Source organism: Phacochoerus africanus, chromosome 4 (genome assembly GCF_016906955.1).
Source record: "Phacochoerus africanus isolate WHEZ1 chromosome 4, ROS_Pafr_v1, whole genome shotgun sequence".
Lineage (NCBI taxonomy): Eukaryota > Metazoa > Chordata > Mammalia > Artiodactyla > Suidae > Phacochoerus > Phacochoerus africanus.
In genome coordinates, this window is record NC_062547.1 from 13,815,846 (window position 1) to 13,833,556 (window position 17,711).

Here is a 17,711-nt window from a genome sequence, read left to right on the forward strand (position 1 = left end):
TGGCTGCCAACATATCAGTCAGCCTACATTTTCCTCTGTCTCTGGGTTCCCTAATGGCTTCAGATCTTGGCTGAGGGCATCGAGGCACTATTGGGTGATGGGATAATATGAATGCTTTATACTCAGAGCATCTGGGAAGAGTTTCCTACTGCTGACTACCCTTAGATGTTTTGCTCAGTGATGGACCTTCATGGAATTTGCTTCATCTTTTCTTTTAACTTTTTGCTCCTTAATCTACTTCAAATGCCTTTATGGACTACTGCCTGCTTTCCCAGTGTGCAAGAAGTTCCCTTTTCACCCTTAACTTTTCTTAGAAGCTGATGTTACTTCTCTCAAGTTGATACTGCACTAGTTGGTCTTCAAATACTCTTTGAGTGATGTTGCTGTGGAATACTGATTGCTGATTTTTCATACTATTTATAAAGAGCCGTCATTAGCAAGAGAGCCTTGTTCATCAGGCAGAAGGACTACGTTGCCTCTCTAGATAAATCCATTTCTGTGAAAGATTGATAACCTTTCATGTGATTTAGGGATTCAGGAAGGTCAACATGGTTTTGAGGCTCTTGGAAAAATCACTCTGGGCAAATAAACATTTTGCAAAAAACTTACTTGGATGCTTCTTTGAGTCTAATATTAGGAAATATGGTCTGGTCCATAAATACTTCTTTACTGTCATGAGTGGTGCCTCTGTCACTTCCTTATTTCCTGGGTTGTAGATTAAGGTTTCCACATGAGCATTCCAGAGCTGCCAAACATGGGGGTCACTTTCATATTCTCCTGTGGCTTGTTAGAGTCAGGTGGTAGGTACTCGCAGGAGAGGTTTTGTAGAAGAAATGGTACCCTTTGTTAGGTGGGGGCCACAGAGGCAAGTCTTTTCTCCTCCCTGAGGACATCCTTAGGAGTGGATACTAGGATATTCATGTAGGAGAATTAGACAACCAAACATGACAACCAATGCTGTATTCAGGTTAAACTCCAAGAAGGGAGTGACTGCCATACTGATAAATATGGGAGCATGAAATGTCAGGCACTGCGGGTTCATCGTGGAAAAAGGGACTCATGGATGACACTGGCTCTAAAGAAAGATAATGAAAAGGTGGGGCACATATTTACAAGAACTTCGTTAAAAATCCATGAACGCTGAGCCAGCGACTCACTGGATGCAGACTTCTGGGGATGTGAATAAAAACAGCTCATTTTACTCTCCGTAAAATGGACACCTCAATATAAAGTGTGGAAGAAGAGCAATGTGCGACTTAGAAAAAACATTCCAGTGAAGCCACTTTTCCTTCAGGGAAAGAAAAAAAAGTGTATTGTTTTGGTCAAGAGAGTAGGCTCTGGAGTTAAAATCCTGGTTTCAGGACTTAGTTACGTGGCTTGATCGGTTGTTTAACAGCTCTGAGTTACAGAATGAGAAAACAGGGATTACAGATTTTTAATAATCTAAAAATGGAGATTATTTTATCAAAGTTCAATGAGATAATACATTTTCTTTTTGAATTATATGTATTTTTATTATAGTTTATTTACAGTGTTTTGTCAACTTCTGCTGTATAGCATACTGACACAGTCATTACATATACATACATTCTTTTTCTCATACCATCTTTCATCATGTTCTACCTCGAGAGATGGGAGGTAATGCATTTTCTATATGTGGGCAGATAAATTGTCTATAATAACATTAGCTGATAATAATTCTGATTTTTTCCCCAAGCCTATTATACACTTTCCTGCATGAAGGAAGATCCATGGCATTTATCAGTGGAATGATGCTGTTATGATTCAAGGGTTCTTTCATCAAACGATTTTGCAGAAAATTTGTTCCCAATGTTTGATTCTTCCCATTCTCTCGCCTTTACAGTTCTTAGGGCAAAGATCCCATTTTCTCTACCAAATTCTCTGTTTCCTTTATGCTTACTATCTACCAGAAAATGTGAAAACTCACCAGGGTCAAGAAGGTGCATTTTTATCTTTCATTATTTTACAAGTCATTGAATTATGGTGCTAGTATGAAGTGATGCTACCTCAATTTCTGATCATCTATGATGAAGTTTTTCTGGATAATTTGCATCAAATAGGAAGCTTATGTTCACTTATTAAATGGGTGGGTCTTTCACGTTAAAATCACTTATACGGACTGGCATCTGACGAAGATTGCTTTGTGTTACAGTGGATTGAAGTTTCTTTTCTTTTTTCTTTCTTTTCTTTCTTTCTTTCCTCTTTTTTTTTCTTTTTTTTTTTTTTTTTTGGCTTTTGTCTTTTTAAGGCCGTACCCGTGGCAGATGGAGGCTCCCAGGCTAAGGGTCTAATCGGAGCTACAGCTGCCGGCTTATGCTAGAGCCATAGCAATGTCAGATCCGAGCCGCGTCTGCGACCCACACCACATCTCACAGCAACGCCGGATCCTTAACCCACTGAGCGAGGCCAGGAATCAAACCTGCAACCTCATGGTTCCTAGTTGGATTCGTTTCCGTTGCGCCATGACGAGAACTCCGGTTGAAGTTTCTTGAATAAAATTTTTAAAAATTGTATTCAGAGAGCCTGTAACATGCTTTAAGCTTTTCCTAGGAACAAGGCAGGGAATAGGTGAATGAAGAAATGCATTTCACAATATGTTTTTAAAATTATTTTGATCCCCAAGTTAGAGGCAAATTGAAAGAGATGATCAGTGTAGATTCCTACGGTTATAGGCAGACAGTACTTATTTTTATTGAAGGAAAAAAGGGTCTACATAGAAAAAGAAAGTTAACCCTGTGACAGGTAAAAAATGAAAAAGAATAATGAGAAAATTCTAAGAGAAAGTAGTTACTATTCCATCGGCAGCATTTTTGATAGCTCTAGGGGTTAGTCAAGTCCAAGATTGGGGCTATTTGGAAACATTTATTATGTGTATGATGATTTAAATCCTCATGCACTGTTGTAGGAACAGCTAAGCTTTTAAATATGACCACACTCGTAGCGTTTACTGTCTGGCCCTAACTAATGGATTTAGGGTGCCAGTGGGTGGCTTAAGAAGTTGCCTATAGGTAAGAAAACAATATGTCAATTTAGTAAATCATCACAGGTCTTATGTTCATTAACATCAATCATCTTATAACTGCTGCTCTATCATTAAGGTGAAGTCAGAATATGACTTTGGTAAATGGGGCATAATACAAACGAAGTCATTTGTTCTTGGCATCTTTCTTTCAAATTCCTTGATATATACAGACTCATAGCCATAAGGAACATTTTAGCAAGAAAATAAGCAACAATTTCACAGCAAGATGGTATGCCAGGATGACTAGATTTGCTTTAATGATGGTAAGATAATGTAAATTTACATCTTAATGTGTCTTAAATGATTTTGAAATTAAGTCACATGGACAGCATCTTAAAAGCTGAAAAGTCGTTTAATATTATATGGGCACTTTTCAAGCTCATTGAAAGACAGAAGGATTCATATGTGTATATGTGTTAAGGAAAGGATAGATATGAAATTATTTAGTCTATCATAAAAGCATTTTTTCTTTATGCACTTTAAGATGGTGCTCCACTGTATTTTCACTTGGGTTGTTTCTGAGAGTAAATCTGTTTTTATCTTTACTTTTGTTCTGCTATTCAGAATGTGTTTTTCCACCCTCTGGATATATTTAAGATTTTCGCTTTATGCCTGGTTTTGAGCAATTTGATTATGATGTGCCTTTGGTGTAGTTTTTGCATGTTTTATTTGCTTAGGGGATTCCTTGTGATTCTTGAATGCACGGCTTTACAGCTTCATTAAATTTATAAAATTTTCAGCATTATTTTTCCAAAATTTTTTTACTTTTAAAAAATTATAGTTGATTTACAATGTTGTGCCAATTTCTGCTATATAGCAAAGTGACCCAGTCATATATATATATATATATATATATATATGCGTGTGTGTATACATATATATGTATGTGTGTATATATATGTGTGCGTGTGTGTGTGTTTGTGTATGCGCACATTCCCTTTCTTATATTATCTCCCATCATGGTCTGGCCCAAGAGACTAGATATAGTTCCCTGTGCTATATAGTAGGACCTCATTGCTTACCCATTCTAAATGTAATGGTTTGCATCCCCTAACCCCAAACTCCCAGTCCACCTCACTCCCTTCCCTCTCCACCTTCGTAACCACAAGTCTGTTTTCTGTATCTGTAAGTCTTTTTCTGTTTTGGGGATAGGTGCATTTGTGCCATATTTTAGATTTCACACATAAGTGATATCACATGGTATTTGTCATTCTCTTTCTGATTTACCTCACATAGTATGAGAATCCCTAGTTGCATCCATATCGCTTGCTGCAAATGGCATTGTTTTATTCTTTTTTATAACACGCTATTATTGTGTTATTGTTGATTTCTCTTGTTAAGGTTGTTAGCAGTTGCCTTATATATTGTGGTGACCCTATGCTGGGTGCATAGATATTTAACACTGTTATATCTTCTTCTTGGATTGATCCTTTGATCATTATGTGATGTCCTTCCTTGTCTCTTAAAATATTCTTCATTTTAAGGTCTATTTTGTCTGATATGAGTATTGTTACCCCAGTTTTCTTTGATTCCCATTTGCATGGAATATTTTCTTTCATCCTCTCACTTTCAGTTTGTATGTGTCCCTAGAAGTGAAGTGGGTCTCTTGAAGTAGCATACATATGGGTCTTGTTTTTGTGTCCATTCAGCCAGTCTATGTCTTTTGGTTGGGGTGTTTAGTCCATTAACATTTAAGGTAATTATTGATATGTATGTTCTTATTGCCATTTTATTAATTGTTTTGGATTTGTTTTGTTGCTCTTTTTCCTTCCTTTCTTTTCTCCTCTTTCGGTGTGATGACTATCTTTAGTGTTTTATTTGAGTTGATTTTTCTTATTTGTTTGTGTATCAGTTGTAGATTTTTGGTTTGTAGTTGCCCTGAAGTTTTGATATAGGAGTCTATATATATATATATATATACACAAGATTGCTTTAAGTTGTTGGTCTCTTAGTTGCAAGTGCATCTCCAGTGTTCTGCATTTGTACCCTCCACCTCTCACAATTTCTGATTTTGGTGGCATAATTGTGTGTGGATGATTTCGTATCTTTACTGTATATATGCCTTACTAGTGAGCCTTGTCATTTGTGGTATTTTTTTTTTCTGCTTGTGGCCTGTTCTTTTCTGCCTGGAAAAGTTCCTTTAGTATTTGTCATAAAGCTGGTTTAGTGTTGCTGAATTCTCTTAGCTTTTGCTTATCTGTAAAGCTTTTGATTTCTCCTTCAAATCTGAATGACAGCCTTGCTGGGTAAAGTAAATCTTGCTTGGAGGTTTTTTCCTTTCATCACATTAAGTACATCATGCCACTCCCTTCTGGCCTCAGCATTTCTGCTGAAAAATCTGCCAATAACCCTATCGGGGTTCCCTTGATGTTATTTGTTTCTTTTCCCTGGCTGCTTTCAATATTTTCTCTTTGTCTTTAATTTTGGTCAGTTTGATTAATATGTGTCTCAGGGTGTTCCTCCTTGGGTTTATTTTATATGGTACCTGTTATGCTTTCTGGATTTGAGTGAATGGTTCCTTTCCCATGTTAGGGAAGTTTTTGGCTATTATCTCTTCAAATATTTTTTCTGTCCCTTTCTCTCTCTCTTTTCCTTCTGACACCTTATAATATGGATGTTGGTACGTTTAATGTTATCCCGGATTTCTCTTAGACTGTCTTCATTTGTTTTCATCTTTTTTCTCTTTTCTGTTCCACATCAGTGATTTCCACTAGTCTGTCCTCCACCTCACTTATTCGTTCTTCTGCCTCCTGTATTCTGCTGTTGGCTGCTTCTAAAGAATTTTTTAATTTCAGTTACTGTATTCTGCCTCTCTTCTTGCTTAAGTTTTATATCTTGTATTTTTTTTTTTAGGGCCACACCCGTGGCATATGGAGGTTCCCAGGCTAGGGGTCTAATCAGAGCTGTTGCTGCTGACCCATGCCAGAGCCACAGCAATGCCAGATCCAAGCCGCATCTGCGACCTACATCACAGTTCAGGGCAATGCTGGATCCTTAATCCACTGAGCAAGACCAGGGATCGAATCTACAACCTCATGGTTTTTAGTTGGATTTGTTTCCACTGTGCTGTGATGGGAACCTCTATCTTGTATTACTTTGCTCAGTGTTTTCTGTAAATTATCAATCTTTGTCTCTAGTTTATTTCCAATGTCTTGTATCATCTTCAGCATCTATAGTCTAAAGTCTTTTTCCTAGAGGCTGAGATTCTCCTGATCACTTAACTGTTTTTCTGGGTTTTTTTAATTTCTCCCTTATCTGAGTTATAGTTCTCTGTCTTTTCACTTTTATAGGATTTTGGTGTGGTGACCTTTTTACAGATAATAGAGTTGTAGCCTCTCTTACTTGTGGTTGAAGTAGGTACGGGGGCTTGCCGTAGGCTTCCAGATGGGAGGTACTGGTGCCTGCCCACCTGTGGGTGGGGCTGATTCCTATCCCTCTGGAGGGTGGGGCTTTGTCTCTGGGTGAGATTAGAGGTGGCTGTGTTCCTGGGGGGATCCTTAGGCAGCCTGTTTACTGATGGGTGGGGCTGTGATCCCACCTGGATTGTTGTTTGGCTTGAGGCTTCTCAGCACTGAAGGGTGGGGCCAGATTTTCCCAAAATGGCCACCTCCAAAGAAATGCACACTGATGAATATTCCCAAGAGCTTTGCCTCCAATGTCCTTCCCCCACAATGAGCCACATTCACCCTCTGTTTTCCCAGGAGATCCACCAAGAACTGCAGTCAGGTCTGACCCAGATTCCTATGGAGGCTTTGCTTTGCCTTGGGATCCAGTGCATATGAAAGTCTGCGTGTGCCTTTTAAGAATGGGGTCCCCATTTCCCCCAGTCCCATGGAGCTCCTGCACACAAACCCTACTGGCCTTTAATGCCAGATGCTCTGGCGGCTCTTTCTTCCAATGCCAGATCCCAGGCATGGGGACTTGATGTGGGGCTCAGAACTCTCACTCCTGTAGGTAATTCTCTGTGATACAGTTAATTTCCAGTCTGTGGGGCTTCCCACCTGGGAGGTATGGGGTTGCTTATATCAGGTAATCACCCCTCCTACCTCTTGATGTGGCCTTCTCTTTGTCTTCTGGAGTAGGTTGTCTTTTTGAAAGTTTCCAGTCCATATGGTTGAATGTTGCTCAGCATTTGGTTGTAAATTTTGTTGTTTTTATGAGAGAAGTTGAGCTCCAGTCCTTCTATTCCTCCATCTTAACCCCCTTGCCTTATTCTTTTTTTATGACTGAGTAAAATTCCATTGTATATATGTACCACAACTTAATCCATTCATCTATCAATGGTTGTTTCCATGTCTCGGTTATTGTGAATAATGCCGCTATGGACACAGGGGTGCATGTATCATTTTGAATTATAGTTTTGGCCAGATATATGCCCAGGAATGTGATTGCTGCATCATATGGTAGTTCTATTTTTAGTTTTCTGAGGAACCTCCATACTGTTTTCCATAGTGGTTGTACTGATTTACATTCCCATCAATAGTATAGGAGGGTTCCCTTATCTCCACCCCCTTTCCAGCATTTGTTTTTGTAGACTTATTAATGATGGCCACTCTGACTGGTGTGAAGTTGCTACCTCATTTTAGTTTTGGTCTGCATTTCTCTAATAATTAGTGATGTTAAACATTTTTTTCATGTGCCTACTGGCATCTCTATGTCTTCTTTGGAAAAATGTCTATTTAGTCTTCTGCCCATTTTTAGATTGAGGTTTTTTTTATTATTGTTGAGTTGTATGAGCTGTTTACATATTTTGGAGATTAGGCCCTTGTCGTTTGAATCATTTGCAATTATTTCCTCCCTTTCTGTAAGTTGTCTTTTTTTTTTTAATGGTTTCCTTTGCTGTGCAAGAGCTTGTAAGTTTGATTAGATCCCATTTATTTATTTTTGTTGTTATTTCTATTGCTGTGGGGGAATGACCTAAGAAAACATATTTTTCCAGAAAATACTTTTATATCAACCCCTTTTCTCCATGTTTTCTCCATGGAAGGGATTCCAATTACACATATATAAGCCTTCTTGAAATTGTTCCACAGCTCACTGATGTTGTTCATTTACCTTTCTGAGTCACTTTTTTTTCGTATTTTAGATAGTTTCTATTGCTAAGTCTTCAAGATCACTAATCACTTTTGGAATATTTAATTTGTAGTTAATTCCATCTAGTGTAACTGTTTCTTTAATCATCAGACACTATAGCTTTTAGCTTTTCTTTCACATTTCTATTTATCTTTTTTGAATATAAGAAGCATGCTCATAATAATTATTTCAATGTTCTTAATGGCTAATTCTGACATTTTTGGCAGTTTGGGTCAGTTTTGACCACTGATTTTTCTTTTCATCATGGCTATGTTTCCCTGCTTTTTGCATGTGTGGTAATTTTTTATTGGATGCCAGACATTGTGAATTGTGTCATGTTTGTTGCTAGCTATTTTTGTATACTTATAACTATTCTTGAGCTTTGTTCTGGAGTATGATTAAGTTCCTTGGAAATTGTTTGCTCCTGTTGAGTCCTACTTTGCAGATTTGTTAGTTGTAACTGGAGCAGAATTCAGTATAAGGCTAATCATTTCCACTACTGAGGCAAGTCCTTTCTGTGTGCTCTACCTAATGCATCATGAATCTTGAGATTTCCTAGTCTGGCTGGTAGTCCTAGCCTTGCTTGAACATCAAACAACTCTTATCTGTTATTTTTCAGTATTTCCTTCCCTCCTTCAAATTGTATTCTCATGTATTGGTACTAATCAGTACTCAGTTAAGTAACTGAGGAGGATCCTCTGCCAATCTTGGGGTTCTTTCTCTGTTCAACTCACTTGCTTCAGTATTCTGTCCTGTAAACTCTAGCTGCCTTGGCATTTCCAATTTTTCTGCTTCATTTCCTTTAGGAAGTCCACTATACATTTCCTGAGTCTTCTGTCTCTGCATTGTGGTCTAGAAACTTTCTTAGGACAGAAAGCTTGGGAAATTTTGGTGCTCATTTGTTTCTTGCCTCTTAGCAACCACTGTCTTTTATTGCCTGATGCACAGTGTCCTACAAACCTAGTATTTCATATATTTTGTCCAATTTTTCTTGTTTTAGGCAGGAGGGTAGACTTAATTCCTGTTGCTGTATCTTGTGTAAAAGTGGAAGTGCGGGAATAGTATATGTGTTTCAAAGTTGTTCAAGTTATAGTGTATCTAATTATATGTATTCAAAGCCACTTTGAAGCTTTATTTTATACTGCCTAGATGAATAGTAGTTAGCCTTTGAAGTTTGAAAGATATAGATTTGAATCCTGGAGCCACCATTTATTTTATTTTATTTTATTTTATTTTTAATTAAAGTATAGTTGATTTACAATGTTATGTCAATTTCTGCTGTACAGCAAATTGACCTAGTTGTGTGTGTGTGTGTGTGTGTGTGTGTGTGTGTGTATACACACATTCTTTTTATCATATTATCTTCCATAATGTTCTATCCCAAGAGATTGGATATAGCTCCCCTTGTGCTTACACAGTAGACTTGTGGTTGCCAAGAGACAGGAGTGGTTGTGAGAGGCAATGGGAACTGCCATTTATTAGGTATGTGATTTGGGGTAAGAAATGTAAATTCCCTCAACTTCGATTTAATCTTTGATAAAATGAGATAAAAAATTCACCTTAAAAATAAGAAATTCTATGCATAATTTTTATAGCAAAAAATTGGCAATAGATATTAAAACAAATCAGAGTTAATCCATAGTTTGTACTTCCGTGAAACACCTAATACAAATGAGAGAGATCTATATGTATTCTTAGGAAAAACGTTAATAACACACTGTTAAGTGAGTAAAGCATTTTGCAGAAAAACAAGTGGTGTGTGAACTGATTTTTAATTAAAAAATTCTCTGTGGGTGTGTCTTTATGTGAAAAAAACACCATCTGGAAGGATATATTGTTTAAATTAAGGTGATGAGTAAAAAGTGGGATTTAGGGAAATAGAATCTCTCTTTTTTAAATTTTAAAAGCAATTGCATTTATTTATTTATGGCCATGGTTGTGGCATGCTGAAGTTCCTGGGCCAGGGATCCCTGTGCCACAGCAGTGACAATGCCAGATCCTTAATTACTAGCTCACAAGGGAACTCCCTATAAACAGTTGTATTTAAAAAAAATGGGCACATATTAATTTCTTTTTACAATAAAACTGAATAACAAAAGAATCAAAGTTCAAGAGAGATAACAGAGGAGCCTGGCACAAGTCATGTCCAGTAAGTAGTCAACAAACATCAGGAGCACACATGCAGTCAAGCAAAGACAGCTTACTTCATGATAAGGAAGTGCACACCCTACTAGGGCCAGACTATTAGATAAGAGGGTATTAGGAAGGCCTCTTGCAGGATTTAGGCTTTAGTGCTGGGTGATTCTAAGAAGGATTTGGGAAGAGAAGGCAAGTTCTGTTTTGACTGTTTTCAGGAATTTGGTGATTGAATTATCTTGGTAATTTATACCTAAGAGAAAATTAAAATGGGTAAAGAAGGAGTATTTACTGTTTTCCATAGTGGTTGTACTGATTTATATTCCCATCAACAGTGAAGGAGGGTTCCCTTTTCTCCACCCCTCTCCAGCATTTTTTTTATAATGATTTTTATTTCTTCCATTATAGCTGATTTACAGTGTTCTGTCAATATTCTGCTACACAGCAAGGTGACCTAGTCACACATATACATGTATACATTCTTTTTTCTCACATTATCATGCTCCATCACAAGTGACCAGACATAGTTCCCAGAGCTATATAGCAGGATCCCATTGATTATCCATTCCAAAGGCGAGAGTTTGCATCTATTAACCCCAAATTCCCATTCCTCCCATTCCCTCCCCCTCCCTCTTGGCAACCACGAGTCTGTTCTACATGTCCATGATTTTCTTTTCTGTGGAAAGGTTAATTTGTGCTATATGTTAGATTCCAGATATAAGTGATATCATGATATTTGTCTTTCTCTTTCTGACTTACTTCACTTAGTATAAGGGTCTCTAGTTCCATCCATGTTGCTGCAAATGACATTATTTTGTTCTTTTTTTATGGCTGAGTAGTAGTAGTATTTCACTGTGTATGTATACCACATCTTCCTAATCCAATCATCTGTTGATGGATATTTAGGTTGTTTCCATGTCTTGGCTATTGTGAATAGTGCATGTGTCTTTTTCAAGGGAAGTTTTCTCTGGATATATGCCCAAGAGTGGGATTCCTGGGTCATATGGTAGTTCTATATATAGTTTTCTAAGGTACCTCCATACTGTTTTCCATAGTGGTTGTACTAACTTACATTCCCACCAACAGTGCAGGAGGGTTCCCTTTTTTCCACACCCCCTCCAGCATTCATTATTTATGGACTTATTAATGATGGTCATTCTGACTGGTGTGAGGTGGTATCTTGTGGTAGTTTTGGTTTGCATTTCTCTAATAATCAGGGATGATGAGCATTTTTTAATGTGCTTGTTGGCCATCTGTATATCTTCTTTGGCCAGCATTTGCTATTTGTTGACTTGTTAATGATGGCCATTCTGATCAGTGTGAGATGGTATCTCACTGTAGTTTTGATTTGCATTTCTCTAATAATTAGTGATGCTGAACATTTTTTCATGTGCCTGTTGACCATTTGTATGTCTTTGTAGAAATGTCTATTTAGGTCTTTTGTCCATTTTTCAATTGTTTTTGTTTTGAGCTGTATGAGCTGTTTGTATATTTTGGAGATTAGGCCCTTGTTGGTTGCATTGTTTGCAAAGATGTTCTTCCATTCTGTGGGTTGTCTTTTCATTTTTTTAATGGTTTCTTTTGCTGTGCAAAAGCTTTTGAGTTTAATTTAGTCCCTTTGGTTCACTTTTGTTTTTATTGTCATTATTCTAGGGAATGTAAATTGGTACAAGCACTATGAAAAACAGTATGGAGAGTCCTCAGAAAACTAAAACTAAATACAGAACAACCACATGAGCCAGCAGTCCCACTTCTTGGCATATATTCAGACAAAACTTTCATTCAAAAAGATACATGCACCCCTATGTTCACGGCAACACTATTCACAATAGCCAAGAATGGAAACAACATAAATGTCCATCAACAGATGAATGGATTAAGAAGATATGGTACATATGTACAATGGAATACTACTCAGCCATAAAAAGAACAAGATAATGCCATTTGTAGCAACATGGACACAACTAGAGATTCTCATACTAAGTGAAGTAAGTCAGAAAGAGAAAGACAAATATAGTATGATATCACTTATTATGTGGAATATAAAATATACCAGAGATGATCCTAACTACAAAACAAAAACAGACTCATGGACATGGAGAATAGACTTGTGGTTTCCAGGAGGGAGTGGGGAGGAAGTGGGATGGATGGGGTATTTGGGGTTGGTAGATGCAAACTGCTAGATTTAGAATGGATAAGCAATGAGGTCCTGCTGTGAAGTGGAGGGATCTGTATCTAATCTCTTGGGGTAGAACATGATGGAAGACAGTATGAGAAAAAGAATGTACATATATGTATGACTGGTCACTATGCTGTACAGCAGAGATTGACACATCACTGTAAATCAACTATACTCTAAAAAAAGGAGTATTTACTCATTTTGGAAGAGGGCAATGTTTAGCTATTTTTCTGGTTGTTAAGAGTCCTTGTCCCTGCTTATTTCAGACTCACAGAGTGGCCTTTTTTTCTATTTTGCCCCATCTGAATCATGGAGTGGCCTTACCTAAATATTGCTCATAATCTTTAAGGGTTATTTATATTCAATTGGGAACACTATAGCTAATGTGTCAGCTGTCATCTCTGGGGCCATTCAATGATATTCATATCATCAATAATTTCCTCCCTCCATTTATAGCTTATTTTGCTGATGATAAGATGACTCCATCCAAACTTGTATTGAACTATGCTGGCATACTGGCTCTAATCCTATAGACTTTACTGTGGTTCTCATGTGCCAGAATAATGCACAGCTGAAGAGGAAAAATTCAATTTGCTTTATTCACAGGAGATTTGTCTTCAAATTTTCTTCCCAGGCTAGAGCAGGCTGTGAACAGAGTTCACAGTTGAGGCCTATGGGATTACTATCTGTTCCCTTGAGTGCCTATGACTCTAGGTATGAATCATAGGAAATACGGGTTATTTCATAATCATAGGAAATATATAATCATATATGTAACATACAAAATATAATATATAAAATCGTAAGAAATATGTAATCATAGGAAATACAGGTTATTAGTTTTCTGCTGAAGGAGAGAGGAGATTTCCAGAGGGAAAAGTTTTTATGTTGCATGTCTTAAGAGACTTCTTATTGACTCATGTGCGCAAATGGATCTATGGAAATAAAAGTTTGATCTGTGGAAATAAAGTCTTATGTGCGTGTGTGTGTGTGTGCATGCACACATATGTGATGAGATTGTTTTTGTAACATCTGTCACATGTTGAAATAACCCTTGTTAATACTCATTACTTTTAACATTTATCTAGAGTTTATTAGTGCCAGACACATTGATTTCTATGTATTATCTTATCTGTTCCTAACAAGTGAGTAGACAAACACACTGAAAAATCTCATGAGATGTGTATTATTAGGGGAAACAAGGCTTGAAAGCTCAAATAACTTTCAAAAAGACACTGCTGGGGAGTGGCAGTGTTGGGACATAAATCACATTCTAAAATATTCTAAATCCTGTGCTCTTAAAAACCACTTTCCAGTGGAGCATGCAATTAAAGCAACATTCTACATATGCAGATTCTTAAAGATATTGGGCTCTATCTAATATTACTGAATTAATATCTCCAGAGCTGGGGTAATTCGCACTTTAAAAAACTTGCCCTTGAGTGCTGCTGTCCACAGATCAGTATTTACCAGAATACAAGCGTGGGCTGCATACTCAAATAACTTCCAGTTTGAAAACTGTCCATATTATTGTTTTTTTAATCATCATTCTTTCATTTAATATTTATAGAATACCTACTGTGTCTAAGGCTGTATACCAGATGTTAAAAGGTCATAGGAATAAAAACGTATTTCAGCTGCATTATAGATGATCATGAAGGTCTTTAAGTAACTAATTTAGATAGGAAGTGATAAATAATACATAATATTTATTGACACAAGTGAAATCCTATGAGTATTCAGTGGAAGAATAAATTACTTCCAGCAGCAGAAAGTTGGCAGGAAACGTGTTTTGAGCTGGGAAAACTTCAGGGAGAGACTGACTCTTGAAGTAGCAGTAAGATTTGAGTATATGAAATTATGCTGTTTCACATGGTGTATGTATTGGATAATTGTAGTTGGCTTTCTAGAGTAAAAGAAGGAAGCTGCCGTGTTGTGAGAGGGATTATGAAGAGGGCCATGCAGCAAAGAACTGTGGATAGCTTCTAAGAGCTGTGAGTAGCCCCTTGCTGACAGCCTGTAAGAAGGCAGGTATCTGTCTTATGGTAGCAAGGAGATAAATTCTGTCAATAAATGAGGGAGCTGTTGTATGCAGATCCATCCTCATTTGGGCCTTCCGATGAGTTCCAAGTCCTGGTTGACACCTTGTCTATAGCATCTCAGAGGATGCAGTTAAAAGGCGTCCAGATTCCTGACCCATAAAACCATAAGACTTTATTTCCACAGATCAAACTTTTATTTCCATAGATCCATTTGCAAGGCTGAAATCTTGGATTGAATATGTTTTCTTTTAAAAAGATATTGCCAGGTTCCTATTAATAATATGTGAGAGGATCATTTTCCTTACATCACAGCAATTAACAGGTATTACCATTCTTTTACAATTTTTGCCAGCTGCATTGGTTGTAAAGTTGTTATCTCATTGTAACTTTCATTTGCAGCTCCACAGTAATAAATCGAGCAATTTTCCTATGTCGCTTGGTTCTTCGTTTTGATTTTTTAAAAATTGGCATTGTTAAGTCTGGCTGTTTACAGGTGTAAAATCAAAATCGAGGATCAAACTTAAAGCATTTTTTTTCCTATCCCCTTAAGGGCTTCTCTCACATCTTGGTTTCTCAGGCTGTAGATGAGGGGGTTGAACATGGGGATCACAATCCCATAAAACACGGAAGCCAGTTTTTCTTGCTCTTGAGACTCTAGGGTGCGGTGGTGCAGATACATGTAAGACAGAGTCCCATAGAAAAGGGTGACTGCTGTCAGGTGGGAGGCACACGTGGAGAAGGCTTTTTTCCTCCCTGCAGCAGAAGAGATCTTCAGGATGGCAGCCAGGATAAATATGTAGGAAAAGATGATGATTGACACAGTGAATGTCAAGTTAAACCCCACAAAGGCTGCTAGAAACATGATGTTGAAGTAAATACTGGAGCACGAGAGGGCGAGAATTGGGGGTGCATCACAGAAAAAGTGGTTAATTTTATTGGATTTGCAAAAGTTCAGTTGGAAAGTAAAACTTGTGTTTACAGAAGCATTTAGGAAGCCCATAAAGTATGAACCAATTAAGAGTTGAATGCAGACTCTCTGGGACATGACTGTTGGATAGCGGAGTGGGTTACAGATGGCCACATAGCGGTCCACCGCCATAGCAGCCAAGATATAACCGTCACTTGTTACAAAAGTACCATAGACAAATAATTGCACCATGCAGCCTATGAATGAGATAGAGTGTTCTGTCCCCACAAAGTTTTGCAACATCTTGGGAGTGATAGCAGTAGCATAGCAGAGATCAACAAAAGCCAAGTTTTGGAGGAAAAAGTACATGGGGGTGTGAAGGGAAGCTTCAATCTTGATGAGCAGGATCATGCCAATGTTACCCACCAGGGTGACCACATAGATCACCAGGAACACTATGAAGAGGACAAGCCAAGACTTGTGTTGACCAGCAAATCCCAGGAGAATGAATTCCGTCACTTTGGTGCCATTGTTTTGTTCCATGGTTGGCAAAGATGAAATATCAGCTGAAAAGTTGCAAAGGAAGAAGAATATAGAAAGCTAAGATCATTGCGATTTTTAAATTATTTTTGGAATTGAAAATAGTATAATGTGGTTTCGTAGTGGGTCCAGAATATTTTCTAAGACATAATTGACTTGGTTTTAAAGGCAACCATGCAGGTGACCGAAGCTTGCTGCCCAAGTTAGAGAACTTGATATACAGTGTGGGGAAACTGCCACGGATCAGAAGGTGTGTGTTCAGGGTGTGAACTGGCGTTTCATCAATACATCAATCAAGGAACAAGTAAAATATTTTCATTTATTTTTGCCTACTTCTATTGATCATATAATTTTATGAAAAGACCACAATCTACCAAAGCACATGTCATTTCATCTGAAAATCTTGACGCATCCCTAAGGTTCCACATGATCTTCCTTCTAGTTTACTCCCTTATCCTCATCTTAGATTCTGTTTTCCTGTGTTAATGCACCAGGCATCATGGACTCCTCTTGTTCCTTGCTCTCCTCTACTTCTGGCCCTTCCAGCATGATCCTCCTGACTTAAATGCTCTCCGGTCCATTCTTTATTTCCATCAGCATTTCCATTGCTAACTCTTATTCTTCTGGTCTCAGTGTGAATGATACTTACTCTGGGTTTGTTTTGACCGCCCAAATGAGCCATTTTTCTCCTGCCATAAGTCTGGTTCCTTTTGATTCATATGAGTTTGAATAATTATTTTAGAGATTGTTCTGTACATTTTTGCTTAATTTTTATTTCTTTGTGGACTGTAGGTTTCACGAATACAGCAGTTGTGGCAAGTGCCTACGTCTGTAAATAGTGGCTAAATGAATACATGAATAAAGGAATGAATGAAAGAATGGATAAATGAAAAGATTTATAAAATGCAGAAAATAACTACTTCAGTTAAATAAAGGTTTTTTTTTCCTGTAATTAATGTACACTGCTTCCTTTTTTATTCTTGTTTTTTTTTTAATAGGGCCGCACCTCTGGCATGGAAGTTCTCAGGCTAGGGTTCCAATCAGAGCTATAGCCGCCAGCCTATGCTCCAGCCACAGCAACACCAGATCTGAGTCGTGTCTACGACCTAAACCACAGCAAGGCCGGATCCTTTAACCCATTAAGAGAGGCCAGGGATCGAACTCTCATCCTCATGGATACTAGTTGGGTTCGTTACCACTGAGCCACAATGGGAACTCCCACTGTTTTCTTTTAAGAAGCTGCATTTATTTATTTTTCCTTAATGTGCCTCTCTGATTCAAAGAGTTATGACAAGTTAACTATAAGAACAGAAAACTAAAATACATAGCCAGGATTAAAAATAAGTTAAAACATTCATGCATTGTTTGGTTTATTTATTTAAAAATAACTACTCTGTGTCTACTCTGGACAAAGTACAGAGTAGGAGCTGGCAAAGCGTTGTTTGCTGCCTATGCATTTAAGATTGCTATTTCTTTTGGCTGTTAGCATTACATGATGTCTGTCACTGTCCTTGGTAATTTTCTTTGCTGTAAGTCTACTTTATATGATATTAATATAGTCACTTTTTCATCCTTTTGACTAATGTCTTCACAATATGTCTTTTCCTTTCTTTTACTTTAAACATACATATGTCATTACATTTGAAGTCAGTTTCTGGTACAGAGCATTGAATTGCATCATGTTTTCCTATCCACTTTGCCAAACTCTTTTTTAAAAAATCAATATCAAAGGGAAGAATCTTAGAATATTAAGAAAGATGACAGAGTATGGAAAGAACAAAAAATATGGAT

At 37.5% G+C, this 17,711-nt stretch overlaps 1 protein-coding gene across 1 annotated transcript; it reads right to left on the bottom strand.

The window, feature by feature from the left end:
- Nucleotides 1-14,993: 14,993 nt before the first annotated feature.
- On the bottom strand, nucleotides 14,994-15,923 carry LOC125123982 (putative olfactory receptor 5AK3). Its single transcript, XM_047774159.1, has one exon. The coding sequence runs from the start codon at nucleotides 15,921-15,923 to the stop codon at nucleotides 14,994-14,996; it is 930 nt and encodes a 309-aa protein (XP_047630115.1).
- Between the last annotated feature and the right edge of the window lie 1,788 nt (nucleotides 15,924-17,711).